Genomic DNA, 18116 nt, shown 5'->3' with positions numbered 1-18116 from the left:
TTTTTTTCCCTAAGTGCCTGTGGAAAAGAATGCTGAGCTCTGCAATTTCATACGCATTGAGCAAAGAAAAAAAGGGACGAGAATGGGGAGAGTTTATCAGTGTTTGTGCGTGTGGGGGGGGGGGGGGGGGGGGAGTGGAAATGAGGGAGAGCAGCGGAGGCGAGCCAGTGTACTGCAGTGGGACAAGCAGACGTTGCATGGGAACAAAGAGACAAGGGGGCTATAGGGTGGGGTGAGAACAGATTTCGCTGCACCGTCCAACACCGGCAGCACGTTGACTGTGACAGCAGGTCAGATGAAGGGAGATTTCCCTGTGCTCACTGCAGCACAGCTAGGTGGCTCTGCTGCAGTGTGGAGTCTAATTCCCAGGCAGGAAGGGGGATGGGAAGGAAGGAGGAGGAGGAAGAGAGAGGAGGCTGGTTGCAGTGATACCAAAGTCTCCCAGCCAGCCTGGATATATGGGAGGAAATGGGCAGCCATCCGCAGTGTGCACAGCGGTTAATGCCTTTTCTTCATGAATTATTGAAAGTGCCCCAAAGGAGAATGGGAGGCTAGCAGGCAGCACACTGTTCAAGCAGTCTCGCCACTACTGACGTTCGCGTTAATTACCAGCACCTGAAGTGAATATCATCGCACAGTTAGATGAAGCCCCCTTTAGAGATTGCAATAAAATATCTTGAATGGAAAATGTATGTCATTACCTCTCCCCTTTCCACTTGAATTTCATCATGCGTTAAAAGGCTTTCCCATACTGGAGAAAATGGATGTGCAGGATTGACTTTGTGGTGTCAAATTCCCTGCTCTCTTTCACTCACATCTGGTCCATTGTTCCTCGGCTGCATTAAAGCACAATACCCCAGCAGATCAATAAAGAAGCATACAATACCTTGAGCATTTGCAGTGGCCATGATGAGCACTCCAGAAGTTATATGATGACCAGAGAGAAAGGTACTGTTTGCTCAACCAACAATGTAAATGCTTAGTGAAAGAAGGGGGAGATAAAGAGATAACTGACGCTTTATACTCAGTCCCGTGGTATAAAACACACCATATGAGATATTAAACTGAGTTCATCCGGGTTCATCTTAATTTAGTGATGAACACAGATTAAAATATTTTGGAAGTAGTCCCAACAGTCATTACAAAAAGGTTCTATAATAATACCACTACTAGTTGGATATGAGCTTATGTGGGTTCTTTTATAAAAAGAAAGCTTTATTTTATTTAACAGAGAAAATAACATGTTTCCAACTTTGACAAAAAAAAATCTCCTTGGCTTCATATACATCAGTATTTCAATAATTAACATTTCCATGAATCATCTGCGTCTGTTTTCCTTCATCACTGTGGTCTCTTCTTTCTGAGGAAGACTGTAAACTGTGATGGAGATGTCTGTGTGTTTGAAGACCTGATCCAGTATCTCTGACACGCTCGTCCACTTGAGTCGATCCAGGCCACAGCCGATACTGTCAGAGAAATAGATAAAGAATTTAACTACCACAGCAACTTAATAAATGCCACAATTAGTTGATTTTAAAATGAATTTGTTTATTATTATTTCTCTCAATTAAGGGTCACAAAAGAGAAAAATTATACAAACCGAGGCATCGATATTCTTGATACTTGGTTCTTCAGGCAATGTGACCTCATATCCTCCAGGCTCTGTCTCAGGCTGTCATAGGTGGGTTTCTGGCTTGCCTTTTTCTTTGTGATCTACAATAAAGTAATAGAAAAACAACATTTCATTGCACTAACCACAACAGCTTTTGGATAAAATCTCTCGATTTGTCTAAAAGTGTACATCTAGTGAAGTTTAATCAACATGTGTACCAGATAGTAGACAAAGCGTCCATCGCTTTTCAGTACGGCACACTGTCCTGTCACTTTTTCTGTTTGGATTATAAAGAATAGAAAGACAAAAAGAAATATAATATCCACATTAGAACAAAGCTTGATAAAAAAAAGATTCATAAATCCCTAGACCCTTAATAACACACCGGAAGACACACACACACACACAAAAAGTTAGAAAGTAGAGTTGTTTATCAAAAAGTTTACTAGCCTGAGAACCAAACAAATCAAAAAGCAAAAACTCATGTGTCATTGCTGTGGCACAAAGTGTCTGGGCACTATCCTGTTCAAACACATCCTCCCTCTAATCTGCCAAGACATTTGATGTAATACTAGGCCTTGTTTGACACAAACATTTTAGAGAAAAACTGACGTGCTATCTTTCTATTCAGAGACACTGAATCTGTTGTTAATATCCTTTTATAACCAAAAATAAAGCTTCCAGACTGAAGCGTCCACATGATCTGTCAGTGCCTTGCAAAGCATTTGAGTATCTTCGTGTTGTGTTTAGAGAGACCCTGCACCAAGTTGGCTGCTATTCATGCGAATAAAGTTGTGGGCTAAGCTTCTTTATGCAAAATTAGAGGCATCAGGTCCAACGTCGCCTCTGAAAACTCCCCAAAACTTTCACATGTTAAGGCAAAATTATTCAACCTATTCCTCACTTCAAATGTTCTCAGAAACAAAGTTCAGCAAGTTATTTTTGAAACATAAGACAACGTTTCCAAACGAGTCAGCAGATGGGTGTTTGCTCAGTTTTAGGAGGTTACACAAGAGAGCGAGCACCTGTCAGTCATCCATTATGACGCTGGTAAGTGGCACGCCCAGCAGGATACAAATACAAAGTCACATTTACACATTTGTCATACGATACTACCTTGACTTTCTGTAAGAGTGAATGTGTGTGGAAGAATATGAGTTAATGTGTACACAGAGTCAGACAAAATTGATACAATGTGATACTCTCAGACAGTGTAGAAAAAACTCCTAACCGAGGCTGTTACAAAAGGAAAGCGAGTGAGGAGGAGGTTAAAGGCTTTTAAAAAAAACTGTGTCCATGCTGGTAAAATGATCACAAGACATCTTCATCCCTGATGAATCTTTAATGAAAGGGTTGACTCACTTTGCTCTTTTAACTCAGTCACCCCTTGAAACCTCTTTCTGAATTCCACAGCTATGCCTGCCCCCATACGGATGTCCTCGCTGATGCAGTGGGCCAGAGCTTCACGCGCAGGGCAGGAGAACAGGTCCCCGGTGACATAACTCAGCCTCCACTTGTGTTCTGCAGGCTAACCAGGAGGGGGCAGCATTAGACAATGTCGTGAAGCATAACGACGGAATAACAAATACAGTAAACACTGGTGTCTTGACGGAGAAACCCCAGAAACTGAACTTTACCTTAGTTGTGTGGGTGCTGGCCGACATATGAGGTTCGGACGACATTGACAAGCGAGGGTAAAGCACTTGCAGGGCGATTTGATTTGCTGTTAAGTATCTTGAACACACACTACAAACACACGGAAGTATCGACATTCAATTTCTGCTGGAAGACCTGTTTGCTAGTTTGCACAGTACGCTGTGCGCTACTACAGTCGCTCGTATGACTTAAAAACTGCTACCTGCAGAAAGCTGTTTAACTTACGTATATAACACCGTTCTCGGAAGGTTAGTTGGTTTGGAGGTGTATGAAAAGCTGCTACGTAACATATCGTCTCGCGAGAAATAGCGAGACCTTGTGGACGATCACGCCTTCGGAATGTGAAGGTTTGTCAGATACATATGCAAAACAAATATTTTAACTTTTTCATTAGAATAATTGCAAAGCATACTTTAATAGAACCCCATTTTTAACACTATACACTAATGTTTGTGTTTAGAAGTCTTTTATTCAACGCCTATCAATAAAAGTTGGCTACTTCCTGTGGTCTCCTAAATTTATTTGGTGTTTTATGTTTTAAGAAATTCACATTTGACATTTATTGTGATTTATTAATATGTTTATTGGATAACTCTTTTTTTTGCTTATATTATTACATATAAGAAAATAAAGCAAGGGCAGACAAACAAAACCTACATCATCATACGCAGCAATAAATGAAAGCTTGTGAAAATCTCAGCACTGATGTGGACATGTATCTAAATATGATACAACAGCATATAGCACGTTAGCAGTCAGACAGTATCAGTGTTTTATTTTATATACATATAAACTGCAATATACACAAAATCACAATATGAATAGTTACACATCAGGATTGTGCATGACAGACTGACGGTCTGTGCTTCCCCCTAGAAGTCCGCACTACGGCGTCGCTCATTGAGCCAGTCTCCGGGGTTCACATCCATCTGCAGCATCTTCATCACCCACTTGTCCCTCCGTGCTCCATCGATGAACTCATCCAGTGAGAGCTCCCCTAAGTGACGCAGGACAGTTATTCTTAGTATACATTTCTTCATTCCTGATAGATGACCATTGTAAAGCTTGCACCCACCTATCCTTTTAATATAAACAAGCAATAACGAATACGCATACAATTTTACAATTAGTGCTTCACAATGCCACAGGTGTTTTAAATCATCCATGGAACATTTTAAGCCGTTAGGAACCATTGCAAACACTCACCATCCCCATTTTCATCAACCAGCTCAAATATCCGGTCAACCACTTGGTCTGGGGTCAGCAGATTACATTCTTCATCCAGCTCTCCATGGCAGGCTTTCTTCAGCCGATAAATAGACTGAGAGTTACAGGAAAATATGTTACAGTGACTCCTTCACTGACTAAAGTTCATTAGTCAGTCAATTCAGCTGCATAATATCAACTACGCAGAACGCATGGAGACTTTAAAATAGTAAATATTACCTCCACAATTTCTAGAAGCTCTGTTTTGTCGATGCACCCGCTTCCATCTTTGTCATACATTTTGAATGTCCATTTAAGTTTATGCTCCAGTTTTCCTCGAAGGACTAAGTTCAAAGCTGCCACATACTCCAAGAAATCAATGGTGTTGTCCTGTGTGCACACAAGGTTCAAATGTTGTGAAGGAATACAAGGATGTGACTAAGAACCTAAATGTTTACTTCAGTGTGGACTTTAACCTGTCAGAGAATAGGGAAAATTATCCATTATTCCTAGAGCTAAGCTGAAACATCCAGTTTGCTTGCTGTGTATACCCTGAAAACCCAAGAAGTATTCTCAGTGAAATTGATACATGAGCATTTATGACATTTTTCCTTACTTGTACAAATTAAGTTAGCCCTCAAAATTGCTGCAAATGAGTTTTCTGCCCTTCAAATATTTAAAATGATAATGGGCATCAGCTGAAACAGCACAAGCAACCTTCCGAATCAACAAATGTGTATTAATATCTTGTCCTGCTGTGTAGTTTGGTAACAATGTTAAAATGAGACAGAACTGAAGTTTGTACTTACTCCGTTTTTGTCAAATGCTCGAAACATGTTTTCAATGTAATCTGCAGCTTCCTTGTTATGAGTAACGCCAAAAAAACTCTTGAACTCGTGCATGAACAGCGTTCCACTTGGGCATTCCACAACAAATTTTTTGTACCATTCCTGCAGCTCCGCCACATCGATTTCCTTGTCTTGGTCACTCTCTTCACTCAGGCGTTGACCCATGTTGGTAATATTTTTATTCTTGCTGAAAATAACAAATATTATCTCTTACATTACACAAATCTGGTTTGACCTGGTTACATTTTTTAAGCTTCCACCTACATTACAAAATGAAAAAAGTGCTCAGTTACAGAGTCAGTGGCTGCGGCTAAGTTTGTGCAAATCAGCAAAAACCAAATTGACCAATATGGCATGAAAGTCCATAGAAGCTGAATTGTTATTCGGCTCTCAATTGTGGCAAATCCTTACTGAAAGTGAGGATGAGACACAGACTGCTATGGATCACATGATAAAGGATTAGAAATGAACACTTGTCAAATTCAATTAGTCCACAGCCAGATTATGAGAAGATTGTGCTGCTGCTTGTATCTATACTAAACTAGAAGAAAAACAATACTGTGTGTAAAAGTTGTGGGGGAAAATGACATAAAAGGGTTTTAAGGATCTCTGATTTCATTCAATTTTCACAAATTAAAATGTATTATTATTTAATTATATGATTTAAATTTACTTTAAGGCATAAAATGCCAAAGCTAAGGCCTAAAGTCTGTATAGTGTATAAAAGTTTTGAATCGAGTGATTTAAGGCTTTACAAAGCAGAGCTAGAATTCAAATTTTAGTTTTTGAGGTTATATAATTGAGGGGAAAATCAAATGAATTGATAGAATGATCAAACAAAAGGTCAAGCACATTAAAATAAAGTATTACCTGTGGACTAATAAGTAATCTATTCCAAAATAGAAAGCTCCTGACCCGTCTGATAATTCACTCAGCTCAGTCCTTTAGTTATCCCTGGAAACCCTGACCTTCAGGTGCCAGGTAATTAACTGGTACCCTGATTACTCTATGAATGCCCACTCTAGTCTTACTGAAGCCTATAATAAAATTGTTGTCACTAGTGATGTGCATTTAAATCCACCTCATATCTCAAAATAGAAATTCTATTTTGGAAAAGGGTCAAACATCAAGCAGGCTTTTGTTGTTTTGGGGTTTTTTTAGTAGAAAGCAGACTTGGAAACAGCTATACTTTTTCAATAGAACACCAGCGTTAGCAGGATCTTATCTTTTGTTTATAGGTGAAAACATGGCTTGGCCCATTTCCTTCCTGGCTAAAATATGCGCTGACAACAGGAATAGTGATAATCTTAGCTTAGAGGTTTCAAGGCCATTGAGGAGTCACTGGATGATATCCTTGCACGATTAAAATGATTCACACCTGTCTTACACAAGAGATATTCCCCCTCACCCAGTCATCGTACAAAGGCTTTTACCTGTGCTGATCACCCGTTTCTACACCCATGCCTGGCAGTTTTCTGTAATGTATTATTTATATATATATATATATATATATATATATATATATATATATATATATATATATATATGTATGTATATGTGTGTGTGTGTGTGTGTGTGTGTCATTGTTACTTCTAGAGTTTTAGCTTAGTAAAATAATGTCAGAGAGAACTGCTGCAAGCTGGTTATTTTCTCTTTTTTATACCTTTCTCTATAAACTATAAGACTGCAGGGGAAGATCCCAGTAGATCAGCAGTTTCAGAGCAGCCTGTTTAGCAACAAAAGTCAGTCAAATCACCCTTTCTTCCTATTCTGAGACTTGCTTTGAACTTTAACAAGTGTTCGTGACCAAGTCCAAATGCCTCAAAGACATTTACATTAAACATTTGCACCTAATAATGTGGCTGTTGAAAAACACTATGCTATCAAACTCATGTTTTGGCTAAGGTTATGGTGTACCACCAGCATATAAATAAACTATGCTAACATCGACATATATATCGCTGAAAGCAGAACGTTTGAGTGGAATGATTTCACAAGTGTGACTAAAATGCTAGATATCAACAGATAGGTGATACAGACAACAACTGTACATAAAATTTCGTATTTTTCTCTGGGCTAAAATTTTATAATGTCAGGAAATGTTTCTATTCTCATAACATTTTGAGTGCAGCTAAACAATAATTCCCTGGACACAATTGTTGTGTTAACATTAACCCGGATAAGCAACTCCCTTAACACCAGCTGGGCAAAGTACGGTACACTTCAAATTTCAGCATTTATTGCTTTCCATGAATACTATGATACAAGCGCAAGCCTTCAGTTTCCAGCGATGATCAGTTTTACGAAGGCAGTGGACATTTATTACAAGTCTACAAAAACTGATTTACATACTGATACATACTGTAAAAATTCCTAATTATCAAAAGTGACGACTGTAAACTAAGGTATGACATACATACAGTGTAAAAGTACCTTGTATTCTGTTTACAGGGCTTGATGCAGAAATGGCTACCCTTAAGCAAAAGCAATATTCTATCTAACCAAACTGGTTACTACAATACCGTTTTATACTGGCTTCATAGAATGAAAACCAAAACTATAACATTTTCCACATCCTTCAAGGGGTCAAAGCTGACAAGTGCAAGATAATGTTAATAAGAAATATATTTACGGTATGTGCTTCATAGAAAAAGCAAACAGAAATATGTGAAGCATTGCTTCACATTCTATATGGCAGGTGTCCTCGTTCACCTTAAGAGACACATTCATTAGTGAGATAGTCAAAACAACTGTGCTTAGGCTAAAACAAACTCTATCAAACATATCTTTATGGAAATACATGCCGAATGAATAATGAAAATTCAGAGTACATCAGTTACATTAGTTATTAGGGTTCAATTATTACGTTCAGATATAAAAATCAGGGAAAAAAGATTAGAAAAACTTTTAGTCAACAGTGAAAAAGGCAGTCTCCATAATCTTCTTTTACATCCATGCCTTCCAGTTTAAAGACCAGGTGATGTGAGGCCTTGAGAATTGAAACTGATTAGGACAAAAAGATCCTTCTGTGAGGAATCTAGAGGTTCACATCACTCTTGGTCCTTACAGGTCCACAGTGCTACAGATATACCCTTGGTGTGGTATCATACAGTGTAAAAAAAGAAGAAAAAAAAAGTCAGATGGCAGACAGGCCTTGAAGTTAGTCAAGTTCCCCAGGCTCTATTGCAGTCTCTGCACTCTTTGAAATGCCAGCAACGCCCTCTGTTGACAGGTCTGGTGAATTACTGGAAGAGGGTATCTGCTTGTCACTGCTTAAGTCATCTCCATCGCTGCTGTTTCCTTCCCCACTGTCCAGCTCAAAACTTTCCTCTGATGGAACAGGCTGCTCAGATTTGTCCACAGTGCTATCGCTCTTCAGACTGTGATCAGCCGTATCCTCAGATGAGTCTTCTTCCACCTCAGAGGGTCCTGATTGTGTGCTTTTTGGCTCTGGAAGCAAAGTAGAAGGTATTTTAACATGATGTTTTAAGTGACATTCTGCGGCAACTAACTGGTAGGCTATCCAGCTGAATATGTCAATTTAAAGACTAGTGCAATAATACTTTAATATGGAAAGACACATCAATGCACCTTTATCAGAAGCTAAGAAGGTATAAGGTGAGAGATTTTCACAAAACTATTCAGATCATTTGCCTGTTTGAAGGGCACAGAAATCTTGCTTTAACTTTAGGCTAACTAGGTTTTAGTCAGTTTGCATTTATGTTCTACTACAGAGAAATGGCAACAGCCAAGAGATCTGTACTAAAAAGATCTATGTTGTCTTTTTTGTAACACGTATAAGCCCCTGTGTATTTGGATTTATAAGAATGCAACTATTATGAAGACACTATCAATTACTGTAGTGTCAGAAGTCATAAAATAGCCTAAATAAGGATCATGAACACATACCATGATTGTCCGATACACTAGGTGTGTCACAAGATGTTCCACTTTTGTATTCTTGACCACAGGAGTGTTTTGAAGACTCTGGTGTCTCTGGCGAGCTCTCTGGCGAGCTCTCTGGCCCTTGATGGCAAGACGACTCATTTTTTTCATTTGTTGTTTCATTCTCCTCCGTTTCATCAAATTTCAGTCTCTTCACCTCTTGCTTATCACCATCAGAATCCTCTTCTTCTGGGTGTTTATTCTTTATCCCACTATTTGGCGTCATCTCACCTTCTGATAGTGAGGTTTCACTGAAACAAACACAGTAAAATCTGTTAAACAGATTATATACTGAAATGCCAGCCAATGAGTTGCTCTTTGTTTGTTTTTTTCTTAAGGCAGGGTCTTGACAAAACCTAATTATAAACGAGAGGTCAAGAGAGGAGATATAAAAAAACTAACAAAAAACTAAAAAGCAGGAATTAGTGTAGTGTAGTACTGTGTCAAGAGTATAAAACACTCTTGTTAGGACATATTACCAGATCAAACAACTTACCTTACGCACTGCTCCTCCACCTCCTCTGTGGCTGGCTCTGGTTCTTTGCTGACTGGACAATCAGGGAGCCCGTTGGTGGAAAGTGATGTTGGCAATGACAGCTTTGGTCTGTTAAGTGGTTTTGGTGTGTCTGGCCCATTCACATTTCTACTCCAAAAGAACAAACTATTATTTCTGACAGGCAAGATAGCTTTGTCTTTACTATACTGTGGTTGTCCTTATGTAATACGGCTTTAAAATGTTCCCACTTGTTAGCAGTTTATGAAGCAATTTCAAATTTGTATAAATCAGTCACTGACATTTTGCACCCACCTGTCTGTATACAGAGAAGAGTTGCCAGGAAACATCACCCCATTCATTCTGTTTATACTGGATGCCCCATTTTTCCTTTAAAGAGGTAGAAAGGCACAGGTAACTGGCTGTTAAATGGCTGCCGTAAGTGTGACTCAATAATAATGCATAAAATCTCAGGGGACCATTACTGTCAACAGAAGCAGCTTGAGAAAAATACAGCACACAGAAGAGCAAAGGAAACAGAATCTTAACAGCCAATGTACTCACTCTGATGTGGGGTAGATACAGCTCACCACCATTACATTCTGAAAAGGAGAAAAAAATATAAGCTTTTTTTTCAAGCCATGAAATGTACATTTACATTCTGATATGCTAATATTGTTTATCTTTTTGTTCAAATACTAAGATAATATGGTTTATTGCTCACCTTCTCCAAACCCCTGAGAAACTTGTCTGTTCCTGTGTAGTTTCGCTTAGGGTCCATAAGGAGTTCACACAGACGCTGAATGGTGAATGGGATTCTGTAAAGTTAGAGAAATATTTAGGATCAGGGAACAGATGATGATGAGTATAAGCAAGTAAGAGTTTAATACATGCAGCAAAAAAGAGAGAGAGAAAAAAAAAAAGAATAATCTGCATGTATCTGGTCAGCCACAGTCATAAATGATCACAAGCTATGATGCAAATAATTTAGTGAGATTGCTTATTAACATAACACTTCATATAGTTTGTTTTAAAGTGTTAAAAGTGTTCCCACGCACACACCAATTGCTCAAATACAGATATTTGAGAGCAAGGCAATGATTTTAGAACCTAAAAAGGCTGCTTCCAACTAAATACGTTACTTTGCAAAATATGCCCAAAAACTATTCTCACTGAAGGTGGAATCAATAGATCTGCTTCACCAAACACTGTTGAATACACCCAGGCTACTAAGCAGGAGACGCTAGCAGTTGGTGATGTGAGGCCCAAAAGTAAACAAATGACTCCATCCAGCATTGCTGGAGCGCTTGCTAGTTGTACTCTATATGATAGCAAGATCACATCCCATTGTTCATTTTTTATATCACAATATTGTGCAACCTCCCAAAGAGTTATAATGTTAAGATACCTTGGGTATTGTTAAACACTTCTTTTATTCTTTTAATTAAAATTTCCAGGGGAAAACACTCGGTATACTACTGTGTCACTGCTATTGCACTATAAGCCTGCTGTTGGCATCTTGTTTCAGTAGATTCACACTGCAGTCACACTGCCTGCAAGATTCAATTAGCAATTCAGTATTTTTTCACCTATCAGAAATATCATTATTGCAGATTTTCTTAAAATATTGTGATATAATTTATGAGGGTATATTGCCCACCCTGTTAGTCACAGTGCAGCACACAGTGGGCAGAATAAAATATGAGTAAACCTTGTACATTTTTTATATAAAATGCATGCTCAAACGTTTTTGTGGTTATGTTTTGATTTAACAGACAGCATATAAGAATACCAATAATAAAAACTATTGGTTAAAACTCAGTCACTACTGAAGTTGTGACTAAGGATTTGTTTACCATTGCTCATTATAATCTCAACTCACCCATTGTATCCATCCACTATTTTTAAGATCCTCTTCCTCATTTCTTCAAATGGGACAATATCTACATTGGGATTATGTGGTCCTCTCTGTTCTGGTGTTGCAGCATGAAAATCATCCATGACTTTTTCCAATTTAAACATGAAGTATGTTTTGAACTGTGACCATGGGATCCTGTAAGACAATGCAAGTTTGCTTTAAACAAATCTGCTAGGGCACTGCTGATTTTATTTGCAGGAAAACTGATGTCAGTATTTCTGTTTGGCAAAAAGAAAAGTGTAAAATTGTTAAGTGCAGTTGTGTAAAATTTGAAAATGGGTGTAGCCATCGTTCTTGACATGTACCCATGGTACTCACATCGGTTGCCCCGTCTTGGCAATATGACACAAAAATTGCTCCAATGGGGGACAGGTGTCTTTCTTCCCTTTCTTCTCAAAATCTGCAAAAGCCAACATTGAGGAAAAAAAAGAAAGTTTAACTTTAATAACTTTAAAACAAGCTAGGAAACAACGCTGATCCCCAAGATAATAAAACAAATGCATGCGGCTGCACTGAACTAAATATGAAAGTTGAATACTTTTAAAATAACCTGAGAAGATAATGTTTGGTTTCAGGCTTCTCCAAATTACAGTGACATCAATTAAAATATTTACTGCTGCATCAAAAGACAATACATTTATTAAAGAAGACCAAATATTAAGTGCAACTTCATAAAATCCCCAAACCGTTCTCAGTTAACTATATGGAAAGTTCCCACAAGTTAGTTAGCTAGCATTTTATTGTTAGCAGCATGTTGTGACGTTATCAAGCTAGCTGTTTACATAATCGCTAAGCGTCCGTGGGGAAATAAAAAGGTGTAAAGTGTGTGAAGACGAAATTTTTGCATGCAGAAGACAGCATTAAAATGGTGAAATCATGCAGAGACTGAATTCAGAGACGCTAGATGCTTCTTCTAAACGCTAGTTGTTGTTGATAAGCTAAGTTACGAGATAACGTAGTTAGCAAACATGAGACATTTTGCTCAGGGCATTAAACCAAACATAAAGGAAATAATTAAGCTAATAATAACTCATTTAACAACTGCAAACATTGCCTTGAAACGCTTCCAACAATGCGTCGATGTCCATTGCTGTGGCCAGTCACAGGCAAGAAATACTTGCAGGTTAGTATCACGTTAGCAGGTAGCAACCCAACAAAGCTGGTGGCAGTGACGACTGCGCATGTCAGCAATTACGTATTCACATTTGCGGAAGACGCGAAGATCAACAAAGCAGAGCTCTACCCCCCGCAAAGAAATAAGTTGCTAAAATTAAAATACTTGTTATTCTCGCCGCGGAGGTATTAATATTTTCATTTACTGGATGTGCAGGATTACGTGACGGAAACTTCTCGATCGCTCTGGCGCGCTGTAGATGCCGCAGGCAGTCAGCGGGGCGTCATCGTTTTGTGTTGTGACGGCGCAAACCGGTGAAGCGACCAATGAGTCAGCAGCTGATCGTGGTTAGTTTTACCTAAGGAGCCTATATATTTACACCGCGGACGACGGCAACAGTGAAAGCAAGACATCGGCTAGTTTTTAATACGTGGTCACTTGGCTTTCAGTGGTAACGATGGCAGTTCCAGTAGCTGCATTACAACTGAGCTCATCATCCAGCCCGAGTCTGCTGGAGCACAACATTCATATCAGTGACAGAAATTTGGGAGGGATTTCTAATAACAATAACAATGGAAATGACACCCTGCCTTTACATTCTCCGTGGACATTCTGGCTCGACAGGTAAGAAACTGTTTAATTTCACCTACTCCCGCTTGTCTTAGCAGTTGCTGTAGTTGTCTGGGTGAACTCTTTGTTGTTGACCTCTTATGGAGAACAAAGAGGGGAAATGAATTTATCAGGCCTCTACTGTAAGTCAGGCATTGCAGCTTAGATAATATAACAAGTGATCTTAACAGCAAAACGCGGATTGTTGTTGTTTTTTCTTTATTTAATCAGAAAAGAACATTGCACGAGATACACATACAAAATTTTTGGTAATGGTGATGCAGCTTATCTGCCAACTGTTTCCTGTCTGACCTACATAAACAATTCCTCTTCTTGGAAGGATCTTAAAATAAGCAAAGGGTGTAATTATGACTGGCTACCTGAATATTAATAACTCGGTGTGATTTCAGATAAGGTCACTGTACGTTCTTATTAGCACAGGTGTTATTCTGTTGCTGCTCATGTGATTGTTATTGTTTAGTGAGTCACTACTTCTGTTTAAGTAAAATTTACTTTTACTTTTCAATAAAGTTTCTAGTTTGACACTAAGTAATCACACTAAGTAAGCAACACAGTTACACAAGCCCATCGTCCACTGTGTGCACAAATCAGAGGGTGCAGTGTTCAAACGGGGTCAGTGTTGTTTACTGTTTACTGGCGTTTTTTGTCATCTGATCCCCCCCCCCCCCCCCAAAAAAAAAAAAAAAAAACTCTCTACCCCATCCTGTCTGCTCAAAGGGCATGATTTGGACACATGTGATTAATATAGCTCAGAAAAACGGTTTATTTAGTTGATCTGAGATATTTATAAGCTTGAATTTAAAAAAGAAAAGAAGGTAGAATCTGATTTTCTTTTCATGATAGATCTCTACCAGGAACAACAGCAGCTGAGTGTGAGTCAAACTTGAAGAAAATCTACACTGTGGAGACTGTCCAGGTATGATGACTACACAAAGTGGTTGTACATTTGTTGGTGGTTGGTGTTTAAAATGTTTATGATTGATGTCCTTGTATTTAAAAGCAATTCATAATTTTATTCAAAGTACTTTCAGCTCTTGACTAAGCGTCTTGTAATAGGAATGCCAGTTTATCAGTGGGTGTGTGTAGATAAGAGTAATGAGGAAGTTCTTTTTGGCCACTGCAAAATATCATCAAGGCCAAATGTCTGTACTCTGTGTGTTGGTAAATGGTTCAATAAAATGACCCATTTCCTCTGTTCACCTTTGCTCTGGAGTAGAACTTTTGGAGAGTTTACAACAACATACCTGGGGTCTCCAGCTTGCCGCTGAGATGGAGCTATCATCTGATGAGAGGAGAAAGAAAACCACTCTGGTGAGATGAACCTCAAGAGCAACATTTGTTTTCACATGATGTCATTTTCATCATTTGTAATGGCACTTCCTTGTTTGCATACAGGGAAGAAGAAAGCAATGCCAAAGGTGGTGTGTGGAAAATGAAAGTACCCAAAGAATGCACTGTAAGTTTTACAACACATTTAAGCGTTTGTTTTGTACGCTATCTACTTTCATGATCATTAAATAAAGCTGTCTTCTCATTTATAGTCTGCTGTGTGGAAGGAGTTGCTTTTGGCTATTATTGGAGAGCAGTTCAGTGATTATTGTGCTGCAGGTAAAATTCTTTTAAATGTTTTTGACTGTGATTATTTATTTATTTATTTATTTATATATATATATATATAGATAGATAGATAGATAGATAGATAGAGATATATATATCTCTATCTATCTATCTATCTATATCTCTTGCAAACACTATGAGTCAGAAATGCTTAATAATTATTATTTTTTACAGAGGATGAAGTAGTTGGAGTCAGCGTTAGTATAAGAGACAGAGAAGATGTCGTTCAGGTCTGGAATGGAAATGCTTCTTGTGTTAGCGAGTCAAACATCATAGGAAGGATCAACGAGCTCCTTCCACAAGTACCTTTTAAAGCGGTGTTTTATAAACGTGAGTATTTTCTTCTTTTCTTTGGGTGCGGTATTATCATTTTTAATGACTGAAATCATGAGATGTGATAAGATCTTCTGTTATATTTCAGCCCACGAGGAGCACCATGCTTTCGAAGGAGGTAGATCAAGACATTAGCAACTCTCAAGAACCTTTTTTTGTGTGGGTTTGTTTTGTTTTGTTTTGCTCATGAACGTGTTTTAATTTTCTTTTGGGAAGGGGGGGGGGGGGGGGTGTGATAATACTGGGGCAAATTTTGGAGCATTCGATTTGCTTCATGTATCATTTTAATTACCTCAATGTATTTCACGTATAACGCCTCAAAGTCAAGGAAATTTCACATCTTTTAAGTATTATTGTCATACATGATAAAAAATATCATTGTTTTAGTCTAAAGTAAAGCCATTTTAGTTTAAATATGTCTACAGGAGTATTTGTATGTTTTAAGTATTTTTTTATTTTTATTTTTTATTTTAATACTGCACAATTTTACAGAATTGTAACCAAAACAGTAATTTGTGTAGATGTATTCTAGCTTACTTTGTGTAGTTTACCAAGAACATAAAAAGCTAGGTCTTTGAACTACATCTAATTTTGGGGCAAATTTGAGCAAAGAAAGTATCACAAGCAAACCTTTATATTAACAACACATTACACAGCTTTTCTAGCCAACAATTTTATCTTTTTGTAAATTACAGTAAGAAAATACTGTTGTCTGTTCAGGACAAGATGAATAATTAGTATTCTGTAAGGCGACTATGTGAATATAAATTGCACTTTTTTTTTCTTGTGTAGAATAAGAAGAATGGGGAAAAGAATATGTTAGTGTTACAATAAAGTGACCTTGGTGCACAAGACACCTTGAGTAGATGCTGAGAAATATATGCAATAATTTCTATTCTGTAGGAAATTTGCCGTGTTGTGGTTGTCATTTTTATTTAAGCCTCTGCTCCATATCAAGCACTTTGTACTGTGTGTATATAAGACGTCTCATAATCCCTCTGGAGTTAACAGCATATGGAGTTGTGGTAACTGAGACCAAATACAATTTGGTTTTGTGTCACCTATCTAATCAAGTGCAATGTTTTTATGTATTCTCTTAAGTCTGAAGTACATAAAACTGCCCCCAGAAAAATATGACCAATAAATACACAACACAGAGAAAGCTATCACGAGGGCACAAAGAAGCTGTTGCTGTTTGGAGCCAATTTAAATATTTTTAAGAAGAGATGTTATTGTAGCAGCAATGCCAAAACTACAGGAAAAAAGTTCATTAGTGATAGTTTATTTCTGTTGTACTAAGGTGGTTTTAGTTTCTCGAAAATTCGTTGCCTCTGTGGTGTCATATGAGTAAACCTATGTGCAATTTAAAATCAGCCATGTTTAAGCATTGTCAAAATTCATGTTAAAATGTCTCACAAAAGGCGCCTTTTCAACAGAGCTTTTTTTTTCTTTTTTCTTTTTTAACTGATACTGCAATACTCATACAATTGACTTGATTTCCACAAAATTACCATTGACACCAACAGAAAGACTGCTGCTGTCATTTATCAATCAAATGTTGACGTATTTGTAATGTGGCTCAGCTTCAGTACTCTGCTAGATGAATATAGCACTTGCCAAAATTGCTTTCTTTAACCCGTAACGTTTCGTTTTTATAGTAACGTTAAGAGCACATACTGTAGGATAAGAGAATAACAATAGCGTTTCCTTGCACATGTACAGCTGACTAGTCATTGCAGATCTCAGACCTTGTAACTGATTGTTGATCTTGGATGGTGCCTTGTGTTCATCAGCAGTTTACATTGTTAAAGTCTTCTGTTTGTATGATTTGTATGATGATGTTTAAAAGAAATAAAAATGTTCAAACTTTCATGTTTTTTCTTTCTTTTTATTGATACTTTTCTGCTATAGTTTAATTAAACTGAATATGAAAGAATATACTGAAATTTTAGGTACTATCATAATAGAAAAACACTGTCGACAGGAGTCCCAGAAAAGGTCATGTTTTAGAAGTGTCTTCCCTTCTTCTTGCCAAAGATCACTGCCAGAGCATTTAAGGTACTGTAATATATGCAGAGCACTGTCCACTTCCTGCTGTGACAAAACAAATTTCCCACGTGTGGGACTAATAAAGGTTATCTTATCTTAACCCTACACCCTACGGTACAGCGAATGGGGGGGAAAATGATAAACTACTTCGTTTTTTATTTTTATTTTTTTCATTTGTAACGTGGCTGTCGGTTTCTTAAGAAACAAAAATCAAATGTACTTATGGATCCGATTTCATGCCATCCACAGGTAAAATATCTCCCTCTTGCGGTCACATAGAAGCACGGGTATGCAAATAGAAGGGTCCATTTTCATCTCTTAACTCTAGTTGTCTTTGCTGAAGATTTGGCGTTTTTGTTGCGATTATCATTAAGCCTTGCGGAGTTTTGTCACCCGTAAGGTCCATATTAACAGCCCTGCCAAAAGTACTGAGACAGAATTTTGTATTAATCGACATTTAGAACGTACTAAAATAATATATGGCGAACCTACCTTCAACAGAGAAAGTGGAAATAGCGCCCTTTTGCACTAGACTGAGTAACCTCAGTGCATGCTAATGGTTAAAAACTACATAAATTAACACATCCTGTCACATATACTACGAAAACAATATGATTATTACTAATCCAGTTTAAAACTGTATTTATTTATTTATTTTTAAATATCCTTTAAATTCTGATACAGTAGAAGTTTTT

General features: G+C 37.8%; 5 protein-coding genes across 6 annotated transcripts in view; 1 reads left to right on the top strand and 4 right to left on the bottom strand.

Annotated features, from left to right (window-relative positions):
• Nucleotides 1-1073, bottom strand: part of LOC308407817 (synaptotagmin-2-like) — a 63294-nt gene extending 62221 nt beyond the window's left edge. The window contains exon 1 of the mRNA XM_080899714.1: nt 702-1073. The gene's annotated coding sequence lies outside the window, so the exon portion shown is untranslated. The remainder of the gene's footprint in view (nt 1-701) is intronic.
• A 121-nt stretch (nt 1074-1194) lies between these two features.
• On the bottom strand, nt 1195-3558 carry oard1 (O-acyl-ADP-ribose deacylase 1; the record flags this gene model as incomplete). The annotated part of the gene is made up of 6 exons (XM_080899717.1): nt 1195-1466; nt 1601-1713; nt 1831-1889; nt 2975-3140; nt 3250-3358; nt 3494-3558. 6 exons carry the CDS (start codon nt 3556-3558, stop codon nt 1319-1321), a joined length of 660 nt encoding a protein of 219 aa, XP_080755843.1. The 3' UTR covers nt 1195-1318.
• A 582-nt stretch (nt 3559-4140) lies between these two features.
• guca1b (guanylate cyclase activator 1B) lies at nt 4141-5487 on the bottom strand (the record flags this gene model as incomplete). Its single annotated transcript, XM_080898353.1, has 4 exons — nt 4141-4265; nt 4475-4589; nt 4715-4864; nt 5284-5487. The coding sequence occupies 4 exons, from the start codon at nt 5485-5487 to the stop codon at nt 4141-4143; spliced, it is 594 nt and encodes a 197-aa protein (XP_080754479.1).
• Nucleotides 5488-7531: 2044 nt separating this feature from the next.
• On the bottom strand, nt 7532-13078 carry LOC308406683 (serine/threonine-protein phosphatase 4 regulatory subunit 2-A-like). Of its 2 annotated transcripts, none has more exons than XM_080897846.1 (9): nt 12998-13078; nt 11997-12078; nt 11643-11813; nt 10485-10578; nt 10325-10362; nt 10076-10150; nt 9764-9910; nt 9232-9518; nt 7532-8772 (listed from the first exon to the last, which is right to left on the bottom strand). In XM_080897846.1, coding segments are annotated over exons 2-9 (1104 nt in total). In that variant the 5' UTR covers nt 11999-12078; nt 12998-13078; the 3' UTR covers nt 7532-8482. The 2 variants fall into 2 exon arrangements, with proteins under 2 accessions (XP_080753972.1, XP_080753971.1); XM_080897845.1 differs by lacking the exon at nt 12998-13078 and adding an exon at nt 12733-12892.
• Nucleotides 13079-13249: 171 nt separating this feature from the next.
• LOC308406684 (eukaryotic translation initiation factor 4E type 3-like) lies at nt 13250-17233 on the top strand (the record flags this gene model as incomplete). Its single annotated transcript, XM_080897847.1, has 7 exons — nt 13250-13416; nt 14266-14338; nt 14639-14733; nt 14818-14878; nt 14964-15030; nt 15214-15369; nt 15461-17233. The coding sequence occupies 7 exons, from the start codon at nt 13250-13252 to the stop codon at nt 15505-15507; spliced, it is 666 nt and encodes a 221-aa protein (XP_080753973.1). The 3' UTR covers nt 15508-17233.
• Nucleotides 17234-18116: the final 883 nt, after the last annotated feature.

The sequence above is a fragment of the Rhamphochromis sp. 'chilingali' genome (assembly GCF_963969265.1).
Source record: "Rhamphochromis sp. 'chilingali' genome assembly, chromosome: 12".
Taxonomy (NCBI): Eukaryota; Metazoa; Chordata; class Actinopteri; order Cichliformes; family Cichlidae; genus Rhamphochromis; species Rhamphochromis sp. 'chilingali'.
Note: the sequence above shows the minus strand (reverse complement) of the source record. Positions and strands in the feature narration are given on the sequence as shown.

What these genes read in the sequence shown, in the direction of transcription:
- LOC308406683 (XM_080897845.1), bottom strand. Translation starts at nt 12,766, where the DNA reads ATGGACATCGACGCATTGTTGGAAGCGTTTCAAG. An exon ending in GCCAAGACGGGGCAACCGAT is followed by an intron (nt 11,814 to 11,996) that starts GTGAGTACCATG and finishes ATTGTCTTACAG; the next exon opens with GATCCCATGGTCACAGTTCA. An exon ending in TGTATCTACCCCACATCAGA is followed by an intron (nt 10,151 to 10,324) that starts GTGAGTACATTG and finishes ACCTCTTTAAAG; the next exon opens with GAAAAATGGGGCATCCAGTA.